Below are 21,903 nucleotides of genomic sequence, written 5' to 3' on the forward strand. Positions count from 1 at the left end.
ATAAATCGAAACAAACTGGTCAGGAATTGTATTTCTCATTCTCTATACACACTTCCAAGTAAACAACAGTGAAATTCATCTTCATTCATGAATTGGTTTCCTGTACATCACGAAGGATTCCATTAAAAAAGCAAAAGAAAAAAAAAAACAAAAACTGATTACATTTGAACTAAAAAAGTTTTGGTTTTTTTGTCTTACGTAAGGGGTAAAGGAAGTGATTAGAAAGAGCTGCATTTTTTTTCGTACAATTTACACACCAGAATATATATAACAACACCATCAATTACAACAAAGTTGTTTTTGTTTGTTTTTAAATGTCTCGATCGCTACCTGTATATTTTTGTGTCTATATTTTTTGCTTATCTTTTTTTTTTTCAAGTTACGAAAAGCGAGGCATAACATTTTTTTTTAGCCATTTTTTTTCATGATATGCTTATAATGAGTTTCACATTTTTTTGAAGGGATCCTATTGATTAATTAATTAATAATTAATAATTTTCATGGCTATTTATAATATAATAATTTTTTTTTTCTTATGGTAAAAAAAGTTTACTTGATTATATATTTGGTTGTAATTCAAAAATTATAATTGACTTATTTGAGAACCCTGGGTTTCTTTATTCCTCTATGTTTTTATTTTATTTACTTTTTTTGGCAATTCTACGTTTAAATATATTATTAAAAATAAATACAACTAAAGCAGGCGTTTCCTTTTTTTCGATAATATGTTTACTTTTTTTTTCTACAATTGAATATTTACACGTATTCGTTAATTTTTAATGTATGGGGGGGGGTGTATTGCACGCGAATACACTTATTTTTATTATAATTAAAAATTAATTATAATGAAAACAGTTGAGCGTTAAGCCTAAATAACATCATATTTTGAATAATTATAATGAGCAATATATACCTAAGCCTAATTAAAAAAAGCTAAAATTTTAATTACGTTTGCACAAAAAAAAACCAAAAAAAAAAACATATTGCCTATAAAGTAATTAACTAAAAACTAAATCAAATTTGCACAAAAATACACGAATTTTTTAAATTAATTAACTAGCAAATAATTATACCAAATAAATAATTAAGGCATAAAAATTTAATTTAAAAAAATAATACAAAAAACAAGCTGTAGATGGCTAAAAAACTAATCTCAAAATCTACTTACCTACAAAAACAAAATTAAAATTGTATATATTTAGTTATAAATACTATTTAATTCATAATTATTTTTTTTTTAATTCCGCAGGGTTCTGTATGTATGTTTGTTTTCTAAATGTACACCAATTGATTGTATTTTTAACCTTATTATTAATATTATTATTTTTGTTTATCATAATTCATTTTGAGGTATCCTGAAAAAGGTCAATAATATCACTAAAAAAAATGATGTTTTTTTGCTTAAAGCGCGCGCGTTTTTTTTTTTTTTTTGTCGTATTATATAAATGTATAGTAATGGAAATGTTGACGCAAAATTAAAAATAATATTTTTACATAGTAAGGTAGTTGTTTTTTTGTTTTTTTTTGCAGTAAGAAAAGAAACTAAGCTAAATATTTTGACTTTATACAAGCGTGTTTTGTTTTCTGATTTCAATAGTAATAAAAATTAAGATATAATCAATCATGTTTAAAATCAGTTTTTTTTCGGTTTCGGTGCGTTATCATATTGAATACGCTATGACGTATTTGGCGAAGCTTCTTTTAAGGTACATTGTACGTATTTTTAAATCCCCTTACAAGAGCCGCGTTATCAATTATTTTTCATTTACAATAATAATAATAATAAAAAAAAAAAATAGATTTCAAATAAACAAAATGATTATAATAAAATCAAATCAATCGATTAGGAATCTTGATTAAATTTTTTTCTCATCTGAATAATTAATAATATTATAATTAATTACGTTCACTATACAAGGGAGGAGGAGGAGGAGGAGAGGAGAGGGGTGTCGAAAAGTCGATACCTTGTTTTTTTGTTTTTTTTTTTACTGTATTTAATTTTTTACGTAAATTTTAATTAGTTTTTATGAATTTTATTTAATTGTTTTTTTTTTTAGTTTTGGAAGCATATAATACTAAACCCCAACACTTTTGCGTTTCCCTCCATTCCTCCAATTTATTTTTTGTCAAGATTTCTTCAAGATTTTGCGTTTTTTGGTTTTTTTTTTTTATTTTTTCGGAACCCCATCTCTAATTTTACGAAGACTAGCACCAGTCTTGGATCGACTTTCCAATATCAGTTCAGTTCATTTTCCGTAGCTTTCCGTTTATATTTTTTTCTTCAATTTTACTAAATTACGACACATACGATTTTCTTAATTATTTTTTTTCTAATTATATTTTTTTTTCTTAAAGAAGGCAATTTGAATTTTTTTTCATGTACACGTAAGAATTTGTTTTTTTTTTTGTTTCTTTTATCTTCCATTACTTTTCATCACAACTTTGCAATATTTTGATAAAAAAACAGTTTTATAATCGCGCTGCTCCATTTTATTTTTTTATTATTACGCTTTGTACTAATCCAAAAAGAGACCTTGTATTAATTTTCTTATTCTCAAAGAGTTTTGTTTTAATTAAAGTGTTTTTTTAGTATAAAATATAAAACCAAAAAGTTCTTTTAACTTTTTTTCCCCCTCTTTCATTTCTAAGTGACCTTTTGACCCATTTTGTTTCACAGGAATGACCCCCCCCAAAAGCTGCATGAAGATATGGCACAGAATATTTATTTTATTTTATTTTATATTCCTCATATATTTTGGTTTATTTTCAATTATAAAAAAAATTAATTAAGACTCAATATTTTAAACCCCTTTAATACCTAAATAATATTGGCATTTAGGTAACTATACAGAATGTAATTTTAGCTTCAAAATGAAACGAAATTCATCAAAATCGGACAAGAAATAAAGGAGTTGATTTGACAAGTATCAATTCAACCAACATACCATTTGAAACAAGTTCCTTTTTATTTAATTTAGGATTAATACTAAAACCAAGAAGCGATATCTAGTTTACTAGGGAGAAGGTATAAATTCGCCACATTTATAGCTTTATCTCCAGTCCAAACGTTACGTAGGTCCGGAGTTAATCCCCCGCCGCCTCTAAATTCCAACCAGCGAGATATCTCATTGGTTCTTGAAAACTCACGTCAGCGCGACGCGAATGACGAAAATTACAGTCATATTTTCCGACTGAGGAGAGGCAGCGAAATAGCCCGGCCTCCTTTTACGTCCCCCCTTGTATTTTGAAAGGGGGACTGGGACTATGGCGCGCGAATTCTAAGGCATCTTATACCTTCTCCCTAGTAAACTAGATATCGCTTCTTGCTAAAACCTAGTTGGATAAGCTCATCACGCAAATATTTAAAGAGTTCCACAAGTCGCTGGTTCCCCGTGGTGGTGGTAGCGCTATTGCCAAAGCGCGCTGGCGTAATTTCAGATAATTAAAGGCATATTGGGCAGCGGGGAGGGTATGCAAATTAAGGGGTCACGAGCGACTTTAGGAACCCCTTTTAACTTTTCAAGGCAGAATACAACCTTGGAAAGGGTAAATTTTCTCGTAGAAAACCAGTTTTCTCTATGTAAAATTCTACTCCTTCCAAGGTTTGATTCTACTACATAACATACACTACGTCAGGAGTATCGTCAATGAGAAAATACTACACTACTGTGTTTAAACGCTGTTATTTCTAGGACGTTATTTTAGCCACATGAAAAGAGAGATAAGTCATGGACTCATAAAAAAAAATGAAGATAAGTCATGGACTCATAAAAAAATGAAGATAAGCCATAGACTCATAAAAAATAAAGATAAGTGATGGACTCATAAAAAAATAAAGATAAGTCATGATGGACTCATAAAAAAATGAAGATAAGTCATAGACTCATAAAAAAATGAAGATAAGTCATGGACTCATAAAAAAATAACTCGTGACATCATAACTTACGACCTCAGTTACCTCAAAAATGAAAATAAACTAAAACTCAATTATTTTTGAACCGATTTTGATGTACTTCGTTTCACTCGAAGCTTTTGCTGATCTGAATCGAAATCCGTTACCAAAAAAAAAAAAAAAAAAAATGCGTTAATGCCAGTCATTCATTCAAAAAACGAATCAATTTGTAAAAAAAAAGTATAATATAAAAAGTTTCACATTTTCATTCTGTTTACCTGTACTTTTTCTTATTAATTTGTTTTTTTTTTTGTTTTATCTCTGTTAAATACTATATTTTCTTGAATTCTTATTTGTTTGTTTGTTTATTTTATTATATTTTGATGACTATGAACTTGAAGAAAAATTCGTAGTAGGATGACGAGAAACTAAAAAATAATCTTTGGCATCGAAAATCACAACACAGGGGATTCTTTTCTTTTTTGTTTGTTTGTTTGTTTGTTTTCATCTTTTCATCTCTTCGGTATTATTAACTTATTAATTATTATTATTTTAAACTAATTCAATGGCAGTGAGGTTATCATATTTAATTCCTAACTTCATTTTGTTGTTAACTCGTTACGTTAAGGTTGTTTTTTCTTTTCTTTTGTTTTAATTATCAATTTTCAATTTCACAAATACGGTAAGGTGATATATTCGCTACTATATATATATATACTTTTTTGGTTTCTTTTTTTTATATATATATATATCTTTTTTTTCTTTCATTATCGACAAAGGTGATCTCAATTAATTAATTAATCTTTTTCCCGTAATTAATTTTCTTTTATTTAGGTGAGCTACGACTATTCGAATTATGAGCAAATATATAACACACACCATAAAAAAATGAATACAAAACAGCACGCACAAGATCATATTATAGTTTGTTTGTTTTGGTATACCTTTTTTTTTTTTGCTTTTGTTTATTTTATTTATTTATTTTATTTTTTTTTTTCACGATTGCTAATTGACGTTTTGTTTTTTTTGTTTTCTGTTAATTATTTATTTTTGGTCCTCAATTTTTTTGGGTAATTTTTTTGGGGGTACATTTAAACAAGAATGTACGTACCCATTCACTCCATTACATATTCAACTTTCTCGCGACTTAAAGCGCTCGAAAGACTTAATTAAACATAATTATTAATTATGTTTCATTTAATATATTTATGAAAGGGATGAAATTTTTTTTTTTTTTTTTTGATGCGAGGAAACCTTGAGAAAGAAATTGTTGTCGTACCTGTACGCTCTAGGGTTTATTTTTTATTTTTTTACCGACAATATTTCTTCTTTACGTAACAATTAATTTGTTTACATAAGCTAATTACCGTAATCACTTTGTTTACGTTTAAATTATAAAATGTTTTTTATTTTCTTGTAAAATTATTTATAAACTGCGGTAGCCAGCCGAGGTCAACTTAAACCAGTCTATCTCCGGGAACGGTGTTTCCGTGACCCGTTCCTGTAGGTTGCCTCTGAGGAGGTGCCTGTTTGTTTTTGGTTTTTTTTTTAAATTTATAAACACGCACGGTACAATTTTAATTAATTAATTAATTAATTTAAAAAATGTTTAAAAAATAGCGTCTATTTTTTATATATATAAATCTTTACGTAACGTAAACATTCTAATATAATAATTTTTTTTTTAAAAAAAAAAAAAAATAATGTAAAGGAGGTTTGGATCAAACAAACTTGACTAATAAACATCAACAAAGTCGCTAAGGTTTTGGTTTTGGTTTTTTTTTTGTTGTTGCATTTTTCGTTCATATTTTTGGGATAAAAACAAAAAAGAAATAAAAATGCAAGATACAACGCACGATACGATAGCAGCTCGCGTTTTGGGTTTTCAAGACACAATATGGGAATTGTTTTTTTTTTATGTTTTTGTTTATACGTTTCTTTCAATAATAAAAACAAACTTGAATAATAATGCCAACTATCAGGAGGATTGATTTCTAGCCTATAGAAAAAAATACAAACAGGAAATAGGGGAATTTTTTTAGGGAAAGAAAATAATTGGAAAATGTTTTTTTTTAAATAAAACGTTTCACATTCTGGTTCTTTCTTTCTTTCTTTCTACATTTTACTACTAATTACTACGTGCCATTTGCAATGCTGTATTTAAATGCGAGATTAAATTTAAGCAAGCGGAGTAGTGCAATGGTATAAGATAAAATTAAAAAAAAAAATCATGGGCAGATTTATTAATACCAGAAAAAAATATAGAAGCGACACAGGTAATCTTTCTCTTCCCGTCTCTGCCTTGTTAGGATACTCATAGATGTAGGCAGGGCTACTTATTTTATGCCCCCCCCCCCCCCCAATTATGATTTTAGTTTAGAAATCGGGCTGAATTTCTAAAAAACGTTTTAACCATATTCTAAATTTCAAAATCTAGAGGTTCGTTTTTTTTTTGGTCTTAAAGTGACATTTTCGAACGTTTTTGTTTATCTGTGCATTGCATTTTAATTTTAAGGCCATTTGGGCAATCGAAGAATGACATTGATTGATTATAGGCCTAGCTTTTCCCAAAATTCGTCAAGGTCGAATGAGGAGTAGCAAATAGTATAGAGGGGGTGGTTATAAATGGGAATATTTTGAAGTGTCCGCAAAATTTGTCAAGGTTAAATGAGGAGTGCAAATAGTATAGAAGGGGTGGTTATAAACTGAAATATTTTGAAGCCAAACACCCTTGTCAGGCACAAAGAACTACAAAACGATAAATTCCAAGAATCTATGGTAGCTTACCCATTATAACAATGGGCGAAAACATTTTATTTTAAAACCCTTTCTTGGAATGCTTCGTTTTGGAAGGGATGGGCTATAGGAGGATGAATGAGGACCGAGTATAAGAAAAAATAGATAATTCCATTAATTACTTGCAGAGAAACCAACACACAAGTGGAACGCCACACTCTTAGGTTAATTCCCTTGCCTCAAGAGCAACGCCAGGAAGGACCGCTGACTCGCCTCGCACCGTCTCTGGCGGTGCTTCTAGACGTGAGGAAAATAACCCAAGAAGGTGATTTCCACGTCCCTGTGGTGTTTGCTTCTCATTTGGAATTAATGGAATGGTCTATAATGTCCCAAAAACCCCAAGATGACCTTGCCACTCCTCCTTATTTGTCATCAAAGACACGCAAAGTCCCAGGTGCAAGGATCCCCGCTGGGCGAAGGGCTTAGCAAAAGTGGAGAAAATGTGGAACCAAATATTTGACAGACCCTAAAAGCTTGAAGGAGAGAGAGGGAGGGAGCAACGTAATCTCCATATCTATACTATAATGTAGCCTCTGTAGTATCCCCATCTATGGAAACTAAGTCCTCCCAGCATTCACAACATTTTGGGTAGGGTCTTAAGGTACCGAAACGTTGGTTGAAGATACCCCCTGTGTTGTTAAAAAAAATAAGGAAGCTAGTTCTCATAGAAATACACTGGCGATATGCATCAGCACTTCACAATCGCCTTCCTGAAAGGGTAGGGCGTGTGCAAACTACACAGGGGGACTTTTATTGTTACATATGACCAGAAGGGGATAATAGAAGAAGGATGACACTCTGTATCCTCTTTATGCTTTAGTTATGTAACGTCATTCTTCCCAGGCTCACCCTTTTAGTTTGCTTTCCCGCTCATCAAACTACAAATGCGCATCGCACCGTAAGGTGAATTCTATAGTTGTTTGGCACTAAATCCCCAGCAATCATCCCACAAACCTCGTCTTGACGAGGGACAAAAATGCACAAGCACGTCGTGCCAAATATTTAAATGCTAATGATGAGGGAACTATTTATCGTGTATGTGATTCGTTTTAGTAGCCTTGCTCTAAATGATCCGATGTTGGGAAGAGTGACGTTACACTTACCCCGCTTTGTGGTACACTTCTCTCGAAGAGAAGTATTATATACTTCTGATATGACCCATCACTATTTGAGTTTATCTTATCTCTTTCCTCCCCACTAAAAGTCGCTCCTTTCTTCAAAATAGTTTCAGATATAGAAAGAAACTAGATTTCCAGTTTGACGTCCCCTGGGGTTCTCTTTACTGACCACAGTCAAACCTCAAAATCTAATGTTTGCTCTTTGCATTCCTTATTTGTTTGAAACCCCTTCCCTCATGATAAATTATAAAAAAAAAAAAAAAAAAATTGATTGTGATTTACAACATCCTAAAATTTTTAACAACCCCCCCCCAATAGACCTAAGCATTTTCAACGCAGCCACGTGATTACTTGTGCCATAAGTTTATAAGTGATATGTTCCATAAGTATGACACTACCTATAGAGCTATTTCAATTCGGGGGGAAAGGAGAGATTTTGAGGCGGGGTTTCGCTAGTGCCCGCCTAGGCGCCATATTGTGCGGGAAATTTAGCATTGAGTTCTTCAACGGCCCGCACGGAGGGAGGGTGAAAACCGGCTCCGTTTATTGGCAGGCCCAACTGTGACGTTTCCCCCCTTCAACTGATATAGCTCTATACTTCGTAATGCTAGAGACTTGCAGCTCGAGCTAGTTCAAGAACGACGCGAGAATTGACTACGTTCGGTTTTGCAGTCCATCTTCCTATTTAGTCTGCATTACTAAGCCTTTGACAGCGCCTCACCAGGCGTCGCTTTACGAGAATCTATGACCTACGTCACTTCATGACAAACTTATGGAACAAATTATGAACTTATGTTGTATCATCGCGCCATCATATTCCCGGTGCCGCTTCTACGTTTTACTGATTAAACTTAATAAAATAAGAGTTTAATTTTGAAGGTTCAAAAATAAATTTGTACATTTCAGCAAAAATGGTGGCGATTCTAAAAAAGCAACGGTGCAGCATTCCGAGGATGAGGTTTTATCGGAAACATATCAAACTATCAGACTACGAAAAGCGTACAAAATACAAAATATTTACGTGAATTAGACTATTAGTACCATTACCATAAAGGTTATATTTCTATTTTGGTGCAGAGAGAAAAGTTGAGAGAGAGAGAGAGACAGAGAGAGGGAAAAAGAGTGGGTTCACAAGTCATCAAAAGTGACGGTATCTTTTTTTTGATCAACATGACACCACGTTTTAAGTGAAATCTTGGTGGTAGAAACTATAGTTTTCTAACTAAAACTAATTGAGCACTATTTTGTTACAATTGTTATAACTCATTAATAATGACTGAAAACTATAAAAGATTCGTCACTTACCTCGTCAGGCTTTCGGTCCGTCGCTTTTAATAGTAGACCATTAAAGTTACTCTCTAAGACTTGCCTCGCCTGATCAAAAGAAAGAAAGAAAGAAAGAAAACGCAAAAAATTGGTCAAAATTATGCGTACCAGCAAAAGTGGATGAGAGGAAAAGTATGAAAATGGCCAAAAGTCGCGAGTCATCAGAGTTTCGCCGTAGTTGACTGTTTTATTGGCGTAGCTATACTGGGCCTGTTCACTCCCTTAAAATAGGTCTTGTGTTAATTCGCGGTTACGCGGTTACCGTCGTCTGCTATTGTGTAATCTCGGTAATTTAGCTATAGCGCGAGCAGCTTGCGTCGTGATGCGCGTGATCGAGTGGGCTATGGTTAAACCAAGGAGCATAAATGTTTGAACTACTTTCAGTCGCGAGTTTGCAAGTCCATCAGTCACTAGTAAACTAAATAGTTATTGGCGAAACTTTGATGTCCGCGTTTTTTAACACAGGCTCTATGGCCATTGTCATACTTTCCCTCTCATCCACATTTGGTACCAGAATGATCAGAATTTCAGAAACGATGAAAAACAATTACGAGAATGATCAGAAAGGATGAAAATGATTACCTGAACATTTTGGGTGGGTATTTGCAAGGCGAGCGCCATTGCATTATGATCAAAACTGTCATCTAAGGCAATGAGGGAACCATGGACTCCTGACTCTTGAAGATTATTTGCATATTCTTTTAAACCAATTGAATCGAGCCATTTTATAACCCGATCATTCGACCATACTAGGACATCTTCGCAATAGATAATTACCTCGTTAAACGCGAATAAAACTACACTTTTGCCAATCAAAGGTTGCAATAAAACCTTGCTTACCTTTAATTTCAAATTCACTTGATCTACGCCTATCTTCTAAGGCTTGACGATCGTAGTTCAGCCTCTTCAGGCAGTTGATTCCGTATTGTAAACTCGTTCTATGGAAACTGTCAACCATTTTCAAATGAACTCTCAAGTCTTTCTTGGTCAAATGATCGAGCATTCTAGCGTCAACGAGGCACTCCATGAAAGTTGAGCGGTATTGGGAGAGACCCAGAGAAGGCAACCACTCATTACCGATCCACTCGTGATTCATTTCACCAAATGCTAAACTCTGTACGCGATGATAAGAGCCATTTTTAGCCAAATGGAGTGTAAAAAAGAACGGGCTTTACTATTAACCGAGGGGGTAGACACTTGAGAACTCAGGTGTACAATATATCTTGAACTCAATGTACTGTCAAAGCTGAATTGTGAGTTCCGAAGGCTTTGAACTCAATGCACAGTCAAAGCTGAACTCTTTTGAACTCAGGTGTACACATAGATGCAAAGCGTCTACCCCCTCGCTATTAACTATGCTTACAGTTCGAGATGGCTTAGGAGCCGATGGACTCGTTAAAGCCACCATTTCTTGAATAGCTAATCTCAGTTTCAACCTGTGCAGTGGATTGCTAATACCAATTTCTCTTTGGATTTCCGTATCCGACAGTGCGGACATGATAGCGCCGCTTTTTACATTCGCCCTGCAAGCCGCGACGTACCAGGCTGGCATTCCTACCCATAACTACGAGAACGAAACACTGAAGTCGCCTACCCATATTGCCCGAATATGAAAATGAATTGACGTACCTCTAGCCACGCTACAATTGTTGGTCCATTCCATAACGCGAAAGGCGTTCCGGCTTTCATTGCTTCCGCCAGCAACTCGTGCCTGAAATAAAACCTATTCCCAGAACGCGACAATTAATAATTAAAAATTAAGAATTATTTGATTGTAAAGTTTGAAAGAATGGGGAATTACTTCTTTTTCGTTCTTCTATCGTACTCGGACTTTTGAGTCATAGTCGTCGGGGTTCCGGCCGTATTACTAGGACCAGGAGGACCTCCGACACTTCCACCACTAGGCCCACCACCGCTAGCACTACTGGGTCCCATATTCTGATCTACCATCACCATATCGCTGTCCATATAGCCTCCACCCCCTTATTTTTTTTTTGGCAATTTAAAAGAACAACAACAATCAGCGACGATAGAAATCAACTAAAGGATTAATTAAAATAGAAGGTTTTTAACGAACAATATTCACCCTGAGGCGAGTACTCTTTCCCCATGGCGTCTTTAACTTTGGCTTTGTCTTTTTTGCTAAAGAAACGACCCAAGGAAGATTTGAAACCCTTTTTCTTCGGAGGTGTTTTGTGCAATGAGTCTTGGGAAGAATTTGTCGAACTGTAAAAATGTTTTGGACAAAATTGAAATTAAACTAGCTTCGACAAAATTTAATAATCTTCAGTACCTTCGGAGTTCTTCGGAACTTTGGGCTAACGCTTGAGCCACTCTCTCGAGCCTTAGGGACCTAGGAGTCGGAGGACTAGATTCTCTTCTTAATAAACGAATATCGTCTTTCGATTCCATTGGAGGTGGCATCTATCAACAGACCAATATCCCAAATCAAAATCCTTCATTTAAATTATTTGAAATACCAAAATATTAATTTGACGTTCTACGATCTCATAATCCAAAAAAAAAAAAAAAAACAAGTGACGTTCTTTTGCCCATGCTGTAAACAATATATTTATTTGTTCAGCGCAGCAGCCACGTACGTTATATATATATATATCTAAGCGCAATTAGCTGCCATTAATTAAATTAATCACGATTTAAAATTAAACAATATTGCGGAATATGTACGAAATGTTTTTTCTTTAAAAAGCCAACAATCAGATATACGTATATCCAAAATTATATAGGCATAAAACGATTTCTTTTTTCAGATGAAAAATGTATAATATTGAAATGTGCGATAAACATTTTGCATTTATAATTTTTGCGTAAATATTATAAAAAAAATATTGAAAACAATAAAAATAAAGCAAAAAAAAAAGTTTGGCGGCGTTTGTTGATTTAAGAAAATTTACAGCTTTGTTGTTTCAGCATACCAATAGCGAAAACAATTAAACCGAATTAAATAAAATAAAAAAATACTAAATGAAAAACAAATATGAAAACTACGGCTGTATTTCTTCAGAACTATAATAAAATCTACTATAACTATATTAAAAACATGTTTTATAATGTTCACATCAAAAATTGCGAAAAGGCGAAAAAGCACATTGTCTAAGGTAAAAATAGAATTTTTTTTGGAAACCTGTTACCGATGTATAACTTTTTATAATCGGGTATTCATTAAAAAAAAAAAAAAAAAAAAAAAAACCGCAATTAATCGCGAAAAACGTTGATTACTTTCGAAGATGGCTTTTGTTATTCAAAGTATTTGGGGGGAAACAGTTGTTAATTTGGCGTTAATCTAAAGAAATACACCTAACTAACCAAGGATTAATTAAAATAAAATAAATAAATAAAAACCAAAGGCAAATACACAAAAAAAAAAAAATGATAACAAACTGCCCAATTAGTATCATAGCGGATGATTAGATTATTAATTTTGTCTTTTGGTAAATAATTGATGTTATATATATATTTCTTAGATATTAATTTGTGTATGATAGTTCTCTTCCAACTTACGCGGGAAGATTCTGAATAACCTTGATCGTACTTTTGGGGTAGATTACCAGTAGAGTACAGGTACATGAGGCTCGGACTCATGGAGGCCGGAGCCTGAAAATTAATACCACCACGTTCTCTTAAAAATTATCTAAAGTCTACAACCAAATTAAATTAACCCTAATATTTTTAGGCCTAATTTCTCTAAAGCGCATATATATATTATATAATAATATCATCAGTCAACAACTTCCATTGCTTATCACGTTAACGTTACCGTATATATAATAAGAAAAGATTATAGAATAGTAGTATAGTAGTATAGGTTGAAGATCATGGACTCACCGTATGGTATTTCTGTAAGAAATCCCTTTGCGGACTATGATGGGCCTTAGGGGTCGAGCGCCCACTTTGAGGGGGCGAACTGGTATGGTCAAACGAACGTCCTCTCGTTATTAAACCCATTGTTTCTAAGCTGCCAACTCGAGATTCGAGTTCTTCCGCCCGTTGTTCCGTGCTTTGTTTCTCTTCTTGTATTAGTCTGCAATCGGAAAGTATTTGAACGAAACCAGTTAGTCACCTCTAAGGTGGTGGTGAGCTGAACTTGTTGTAAAACAACAATTAACACGAGCATTAATTAAATTAACATTAAGCATCTATTGCGAGTGTTGTTCTTTATTAATGTTGAAAAACGTTAGTTATCTCGCCACAAACAATTGAATAATGTACAAGAAAATAATTTCAACGGCACTTGTCTAAATGGTGAACAGGAATAACCATTAAAACTTACACAAAAAAAACTACCAACTAAAGGAAGAACCATGGATGAAGGATGCGCGTGAGGAAATTTGTTTTCACGCTATAGGATCGGCAACTCCCTATCTCGAACGACAGCTTATTCTGTTACAACATCGGTTGTCAGCACGCGTAAAGATAGGTCTCGATGTAACCTAGCTTTGTACGTGCTGTCAAGAGACGAAAAACTCGCGGATATTAAAATCCTGAAGATCCTGAAGTTTTTTTGGTCTCTTGACAGCACGTACAAAGCTAGGTTACATCGAGACCTATCTTTACGCGTGCTGACAACCGATGTTGTAACAGAGTATATACAGAATAAGCTGTCGTTCGAGATAGGGAGTTGCCGATCCTGTAGAGTGAAAACAAATTTCTTCACGCGCATTCTTTGTCCATGGAAGAACTGCAACAATTAACACTAAGATTTAAGCACATATTGCAAGTATTGTTCTTTATTAATGATGAAAAACGTTAGTTATCTCGTCACAAGCATTGAATAATGAAGAAAAAACACTTCAAAGGCACTTGTCTAAATGGTGAACAGTAATACTAATAACCATCTAAACCTTAACAAAAAACGATCTATCTGAGCAGTGTGTTGTACTTCGCGTTAAAGCTTACAATGCACTGAGACAAAAATTACCGAAATTAACGACGCACTACTACACAAATATAGTACAGCTTCACTCAAGAACGCGTTGTTTCAGAGTTGAAAAAAAAAACGACTTCCACTTACCGTATTTCATTATTAATGGCGTCCAATTGTTCCTGGAGCATCAAAGCTAGTGTTTGCGCGTCAGTGTGTCCGGAAGGAGAAAGCATATCCATGGCTTCAAAAATGCTTTCGTTATCGTCCGTTTGACTGCATTCGGTGTCGCTGGCGTCGAAAGCTTGTTGAACGTTGGCGATGACGTGAGCTTGTTCGAGTTTTTCCCAATCCTGTTCACCCAAAGTTTTCACCTTTTTCGTTAAGTTTCCGGTTGTATCCAACATATTTGATTGGTTTTACCACACACAAACCATAACACCAACCAACCAATCAACCACCGTAAAACGAGTACAAAACACCGAAAACCACCATAGCCCCGACACAAAACGCGACAAAATAAATAAAAAAGAAAAAAACAAGCGATTTTTGTGATTAAAAGCGTGCTAAGTGAGTTATATCGTTGGTAAGCTTTAAATGATAAGTTTATATAACGCCTTAAACAACGAGATAATTTTAGCGGGTTTACCTTGCCGGGATCTTCTTCTAATTGCTGTCGGGCTCGAGTGGCTCTTCTGTGCACAGATCCCGTACCAGAATTGAAATCCAGGCCTGGAAAACCGGAGTTTACAGCCGCGGCGGCGCTAGCAACGATGGAAGCGGGATTGTCCAAGCCAAGAGCCCTATTAGGAGACGTTAGTCCAGCTGCCACCGGTGAAGACAAACTTCCACGCGATGGTGAAAGTGGGGAAGAATGTGTGAAAGTGTTTCTCGCTCTACAACAAAAGGGTTTCGTAACATTTACAATCCGTTGTTATTTAAGCAATTCCAATGTGTTTTACCTCGCGAGTGTTTCTGCTCTGTACGATTGCATATCACGCCTAAGGCCATCCATTTCTTCTCTCATGGTGCCGAGTTCGGAGAAGATTTTGTCCTTTTCCACTTGCGTTTCTTCCAACATTTTCCTCGTTTTCTCCAAGTCCTGAGCCAAGGAATTCTTTTCTTCTAGAGCGTGCATTCTCTCCTTAAGATGCAATTGCAGCCTTTCATTTGATTCCGCTAAAAGCTTATCAACAGTCGCTGCTAGCCTTTGATTGTGATCTTCGTTCATCTTCTCTCTTTGTCGCGCCTGTCATTAACAAAATCGAATGAAACAGACGCGTAAAATCACGCGTAAAATTAGCTAATAATACGCACTCTTAATAGTTCACCAGATTTCTCATCTAATTGCGCTTCTAGCCTGTTTATTCTTTCCTCAACTGAACCGTGTTGTGCCTAAAATATTGAGCGAATGATGTAAAAAATAGTAAAGCGAATGTCTTCGAGTAAAACGTACAGCCAATCTCTGTTGCAGTTCAGCTTCGGGTAAGGCATCAACTTTCCGCGAAAACTGAGCTAGTTTCTGTTCGGCCAATTCGAGCCTTTCTTGCAGCGCCGCTACCTTCTCTTCGCTCTGAATTTTAACCAAAATTAACCCGTGAATTTATTCTTTGATACCACCACGAATAGGGATGGGGAGTATGAACTCACGAGTTTCAATTGGGCTTCTTTATTATTTAACTCCTGTTCCAACTTTTCGTTGAGATCGTGCAAGGAGGTTGATTCCCTTTGGGCGTTGAGGTACCGTTTTTCCAGAGTGGAAATGCGTTCTTCTTGGTCTTCCTTTTGAGCATTGTTCTCTTTTAGATCTCTAGCCAACCTGGTGTTTTCGTCTTGCAATCGCGTCACTTCTTTCTGGGCCGCCGTCAAACTCTCTTCCAATTCGCGAACTTTAACAGTCAACTCTGTTAATTTTCCCCGAGTTGTGCCAAGTTCGGAAGCCTGCTTCTCGACCGTGTCCTGCAATTCCACAACCCGGGATGCTTCCGCCGTCGCTTCCGCTGACCCATTCGACACCCTAGAATCTTTCGAAGGCGAACTTGTCGCGTGATCTCCATTCTCGACTATTTTCTTGTCGTCCGTTACATTACCGCCTTTCGTCTTATACTGCGTTATCTTTTAAACGATATCATACACCCTCAAAATGAATTCACGTATGTCATATTTTATAACTTCGTTAAAGTCTGGAATTAGCCTATTTTTATCTACACACAGTATCTCTTGGGTAAAGTTATTTCCAATTCTCAGATCAATCGTGTTAAAAAGATTATTATAGTTTTTGAGCGGCTTAGAGCGAATAAAATCACCTCAGGAAAAACCTCCATCAAAACAGGCTTATTTTATATCCCCCCAACCAAAAAAAAAGAGCAATTTTCAAAACGAGTAACAAAAAATAAACAATCTTCATATTCATTCAGAAAACCCAAATTTTTGAGTTCCAACGTTACCATTACTAGAGACGGTAATTTTGAATGAAATATAACGGAAGGAGAATGAATATACGTAGTCCTTTAGCGACATGGCACGCCCTTAAATTCCCCCTGAATAAACGGATATTTCAATGGGAATTTTGGGGGAATAAAACCCAAGCCACTCAGACTTTATATAGTAAGAATAAAGTTGAGGAAATTGGTAAGGCGCGCGTACTTATGGATGGTCAACATTACAAATTTATAATGCAATTTTCCATGCTGCAGGAAAAAAGGGCGCGAATTTTCCCTCTCATCCTATAGGCCTAGTAAAATTTTCCCGAGCCGTTTTCCAAGTTACGCGCGAGATAAATGACTTTAGCTACGCGTGACAAGCCACCATGATAAGGGGGCTTCATTTTTAATACCAGCTAACATACGAAGATGATGGGGGAAAAAACTATATGTTTCAACATGATAAAGCTACTGGAAGCTAGGCAATTTTTTAAAAAAAGAAACGAGGTAGAAAGTTGAAATTTGACTCTTACCTCCTCATTGGCTTTTATTAATTCATCCTCTAGCGTCGAAACTCTCTCTAAGGCAACTCTTAAACGTTCTCTGACCTAAGAAACGCGAAGAAAAAAATGTAATTATTTGTCAATTAACAAGTTGTTACAGTTAAAATCGGTTTGTATTGGCAATTTAATCGAATTCAATGATACTTTTTGAAGCATCGAAATATGTAAAGTTTTATACAAAGCTACAACGGGGGTAGATTTAATTTTAGAAGTAGGAATGGAGAACGGTTAGTATTTACTTCAGTCCGACTCATAGCCCAGTAAAGAGCCCCTCCTACCAACACGTTACGAAAAGTTTAAATTATCTTATTATTGGCTCACTTAAACTACGTTTTGATGACGTTGCTGACGGGGACGGCGAAAAATACGTAATTCCTTTTTACCTCTGTCGCTATGACCCGCCTCTTCTTTCATACCCCTCCGTCCCGTGGAAGGGGGTCCGGGACTTTAACGCGCGCCCAGATTACTCTGTTCTCCATTCCTACTTCTAAAATTAAATCTATCCCTGGCTACAAATAATACACAGTTCCCTTTAGTATAAAGATTAAAACTTATTAAAAATTAACCAACTAAATCACGGGTCATGTGCGAATAATTTCGTTAGCTACTTAATAATATATTTTTAAAGCCACTTCTAAGCAAACTTTGTTGATGCTATAATGCTATTATAAACACTTCCCCACAATAATAGTAATAATACAAATAGAGTGACAGCTTACTTTTTCATCCAATGCTTTATGATGTTCGAATAGAGACTTTAGAGCTTTCAGAACTTCAACTTCCGAGGAAACTCCGGCTGGAGATTGCGCTTGTCTTTTAACGACTGTCATTCTCAATGAACGTTCGTGTCTAGATACCAGACATTCAAGGTGCTCCAAGAGTAACTACGCCGCGATAAAAAAGAAAACCAAGTAATTATTAAAACAAATTAATGAATTAATTAATCAATTATTTATCGAGTAAATTAAGAGAGAAAGAATCAAAGCGAGTAAATGAATATATTTACCCTCGTGTTGTTCCGTTCGGCTTTTAGTTCTTGTATTTCCTCCTCTTTTTCTAGAAGCTGTTCCCTAGCCTGATTGAGTTCTTTCGTTAGAGTTGCAAATTCCTAATTATAAAGAAAGAGCGGGGGGGGGAAGAGAAAAAACCAGATTACATTAATGAAAGTAATTAATTTTCACGAGAAAATAATTAATACTCATTTGAATTAATCTTATTTAACAGGCGAAATCCCCTCCCCAAAGAAAGAAGAGTCTAGTAGCGTATAGAAAAAGACCTTGTTATTCCATTTCATTTCTCTTTGATCAAATTAATAGAGTAGGAACATCATTTTCTTGAGTATAAATAGCTACCTCATGAGATCATGCGTTTTCCACTTGGATCTACAGGTAACCCCAACGGGAACAATGGGGGAAACACCTTTGATTATGACACTACAGTTCATTTCTATCTTTCAATATTCTTAAGTCTTAAATGGGTTCTTAGTATAAAAGGTGAAAAATTGTTAAAATATACTAAAAGGCTAAAACCTACTTAATGATTTTAAATTAAATTTAACAGCTAATGAGAAATGTTTATCTGTTTTTCTATAAGAACAAACATCGTATTTACTCCCGAAAATAAATTCAAAACAATCCACGTCTTTCAGAAATGAAAAACAATAAAATGCTAGGCTACATCTTCCACGAAAGTTTTTGAAGTTTCGGTGGAAAAGAAAACTCAAAATTGGTACGTGTTCATTCGAGTCACGCTTGTTTCTTTGAAACCAACCACGATCTCCAGTGGCTTTTTCCCGCCAAAACGCGGGAAATAAAATGGATACACGTTTTTAGGCCTAGTACCACAGAAAAGGGAGAAAGGTATCTACAGGAAGACTATATAAAACTTCAGAGCGGAGTCCCGGGAAAGGTTCCATGTTCAATAGAGTAATTTCGGTATTTGGTTTCGTATAAGCGTGGCAACGTCATACCCTTCTATCTCTTACCTCAAAGCTAGGTATACCGCCTCTACAGGGTTCGTAAAATCTTAAGAAACTAGATTTCATTGATATTTCCATGTGTAAGTCCACCAAGAAGTGATATCTAGTTTATTAGTGAGAAGGTATAAATTCGCCACATTTCCAGATTTATCTCCAGTCCAAACGTAGGTCCGGAGTTAATCCCCGCCTCTAAATTACAACCAGCATCTCATTGGTTCTTTAAATCTCACGTCAGCGCGACGAGAATGACGAAAATTACTTATTTTCCGACTGAGGAGAGGCGAAATAACCTGGCCTCCTTTTACGCCCCCCCTTGTATTTTGAAAGGGGACTTAGACTATGGCGCACGAATACTTAGGCATCTTATACCTTCTCCCTAATAAACTAGATATCACTTCTTGGTCCACCTAATAACTGCAGAAGTGGCTTTTTTTTTTAAAAAAAACAAAAAACTTCGGGAGTGGTTCTTTAGTTGAAGTAGCACCCTCAGAGCATAGACACTCAAGCCTGTCCCACAAATTTCCCAGAGTTTTTGGTCAACAATTTATTTCCTTGACATTTCCAGGTTTCTACGAACCCTGATCTAACGATACAGCTCCATGGCACCTTATAGGCCTCATGAACAAGACTGGGAAGATCTCAAAACCCAACCAGCAACCAAAAATCTAATTTCATACGAAGGCTACATAGATAAAGGAGAGAAGAGTATCGGAAAAGCCTCTAGGTTACAAAGTGCCTCACTTAGGGGAGGTAGAGAAAAAAAACAGAAATAGGCCCAATCCATAGATATTAAAAACTGGAGGACTATTTTAGTGTTTTTATAACGGACCATCGTTTTTTTTTCTTTAAAAAAGAGTCTGCTCAAAATATTAAAATTTTGCTTGACAAGTGACATCGTTTATATAAAAAAGAAAAAATTATTATTTTGTCATGTCTTTCTAACAAGATTGAATGAAGCAGGGACTCTAGAAATGGGCCTATATGCGATAAAAGATACAGTATTTCTGAAGGGAGAACAAATATGTGGTTAAGCCTTGGCCTAACTTAAAAGAAAAAGGAAAAGAAGGAAGGTTTCATTTACAACTTAATTTCCGACTCAGTTCCTTCTCTTTTTTTTCTCCACATTTAAAAGAAGAGAAAAAAATAAGAGGTCAGAGAAAAAAAAAGTTGTTTGTTCTCGCTGAAAAACCACTTAAGACGTCATACAGTGAAAAGTAGGGACAAAGTGGGGGTTGGGGTTTTAAGTTACGCCCCCATCTCCTACTTCGCTTCAATCGAAATTTGTTAATACTAAGCTCTCTCGAGCAATTCTCCGAACCGAGACAAATTTAGGGGACAGATTGAATCGAATTTCACGCTAAGCCTACTTGTCCTTTCTACTTTGCCTATTTTTAAAACATTAAAAGTAAACAAGAAAATGGAGGAAAGAAAAAAAAGAACTATGATTTTTGATTTACGTAAAATAAATAGTCCCAATCAATTTTAATTATATTTTTTATCATTATCTCTTTTCTAAGCGCTTGAATTCAAAGGATCCAGAGAAGTAAAACCTTTAACCAAGGCTTAAAAACACTTGTTTTTGTTTTTCGATTATGGACTGAGCAAGTGTTAAAACGCTGGAAACACGTTATGGGCTGTCTAGACTAGTAAATTAGGCTTAAATCATTAGGAAAGTTTACGCTTACCTACGTGACACGACATAACACGCGCTATTGTAGATGTCACATAAAAAAAATTCCTTTCAATACAAACATACATTGATATAAATAAAGACCAACAAGGGATTAACCTAATTAAGGTTATTCCAATACGTGCTCCTAAATTAAAACAATAAGAAGTTAGATAGTTTAAAATAAAAGTTACACCCACAAACGCTCCACGGAGAGAAAACTAATTAAGCCGATAATTATTCAAATTTAAAACTATTGCTGGGAGAAAATTTTACATATAAAGCCTCCCATATCTCAACTCCATCAAGTTACTAACGAGAAAAGGTACATGAATTTACAACATTTTCCCATAAACATTGCCACAATTCGAGATAATAAAGAATTCTTTGTTTTAAAGTGAGCATGAATTGCGTTTTACTCGCTTTAGAATGGTTAATAATAAGCATAAGTTCTTAAGATATGTTCCATAAGTTTGTCACTGGTTACTGAGAGCCTGTCATGAAGTGACGTAGGTGAAACGTCATAGATTCTCGTAAAGCGACCCTTGGTGACGCGCTGTCAAAGGCTTAGTACGGGCTAAATAGGAAGATGGACTACAAAACCGAGTGTAGTCCATTCTCGCTTGTCGTTCTCGAACCAGCTCTCAGTAAGTCTCTAGCATTACGAAGAATATGTAGTGTCATACTTATGGAACATATCTTACAAAAACTTATGATTAATGCCATAGAAGAAAAGACGAATATTCATATTAGAATTTAAAACATTCAGTATGAAAGTTTTAAGGATGAGTTTGGTCTACTACACGCGGGATGGTAACGGGTTCACTCTATTTATAATCTTCGATTTTCGTTATACAGAATGATGCGTTCCAGGGGTCAAACTTTAGGGTTATTTATCTAGTGACACAACGTATAAAGAGGTCGTAAAAGGCGCCAAATTCTTAAGGGTAAAGAATAGAGTAGAGTAGAGCTGAGAGGGAAGGGATGCGCTAGAGTAAAAAAGAACAGTTCTTATCAAGGAAAAACCAAAGGTGTAATGACATTATTAGAAATCGAATATAAGGGGAGACACTGCGTACGTACAGCAGTCAATAACATTTTTGTTCCGTTATTCCGTTACTCCCCTGAAAGGTGCAGATAAGAGTAAACTCTATTTTCTCTCCGTCTCCCTCCCTCTCTCTCTCTCTCTCTCTCTCTCTCTCTCTCTCTCTCTCTAGGCTAGTTATTGGTTTGTCATTTCAAACCTCGGGGGTAAT

The 21,903-nt window shown here is 35.2% G+C and overlaps 1 protein-coding gene across 4 annotated transcripts; it reads right to left on the bottom strand.

The window, feature by feature from the left end:
* Positions 1–13: 13 nt before the first annotated feature.
* Liprin-alpha (PTPRF interacting protein alpha) lies at positions 14–18,129 on the bottom strand. 4 transcript variants are annotated; one of them, XM_089853065.1, is made up of 19 exons: positions 18,007–18,129; positions 17,720–17,884; positions 16,971–17,045; positions 15,665–16,129; positions 15,471–15,587; positions 15,332–15,409; positions 14,977–15,263; positions 14,664–14,910; positions 14,165–14,367; positions 12,979–13,174; positions 11,426–11,556; positions 11,210–11,358; positions 10,934–11,114; positions 10,762–10,855; positions 10,496–10,696; positions 9,973–10,246; positions 9,715–9,890; positions 9,112–9,180; positions 14–5,418 (listed from the first exon to the last, which is right to left on the bottom strand). In XM_089853065.1, exons 2-19 carry the CDS (start codon positions 17,828–17,830, stop codon positions 5,350–5,352), a joined length of 3,123 nt encoding a protein of 1,040 aa, XP_089709191.1. In that variant the 5' UTR covers positions 17,831–17,884; positions 18,007–18,129; the 3' UTR covers positions 14–5,349. The 4 variants fall into 4 exon arrangements, with proteins under 4 accessions (XP_089709191.1, XP_089709190.1, XP_089709189.1 ...); XM_089853064.1 differs by having other exon boundaries at positions 11,219–11,358; positions 14,165–14,388; XM_089853063.1 differs by having other exon boundaries at positions 14,165–14,388.
* Between the last annotated feature and the right edge of the window lie 3,774 nt (positions 18,130–21,903).

Source organism: Phalangium opilio, unplaced genomic scaffold (genome assembly GCF_054372755.1).
Source record: "Phalangium opilio isolate 3A_F unplaced genomic scaffold, DU_Popi_V2 ptg000113l_1, whole genome shotgun sequence".
NCBI classification, from domain to species: Eukaryota; Metazoa; Arthropoda; class Arachnida; order Opiliones; family Phalangiidae; genus Phalangium; species Phalangium opilio.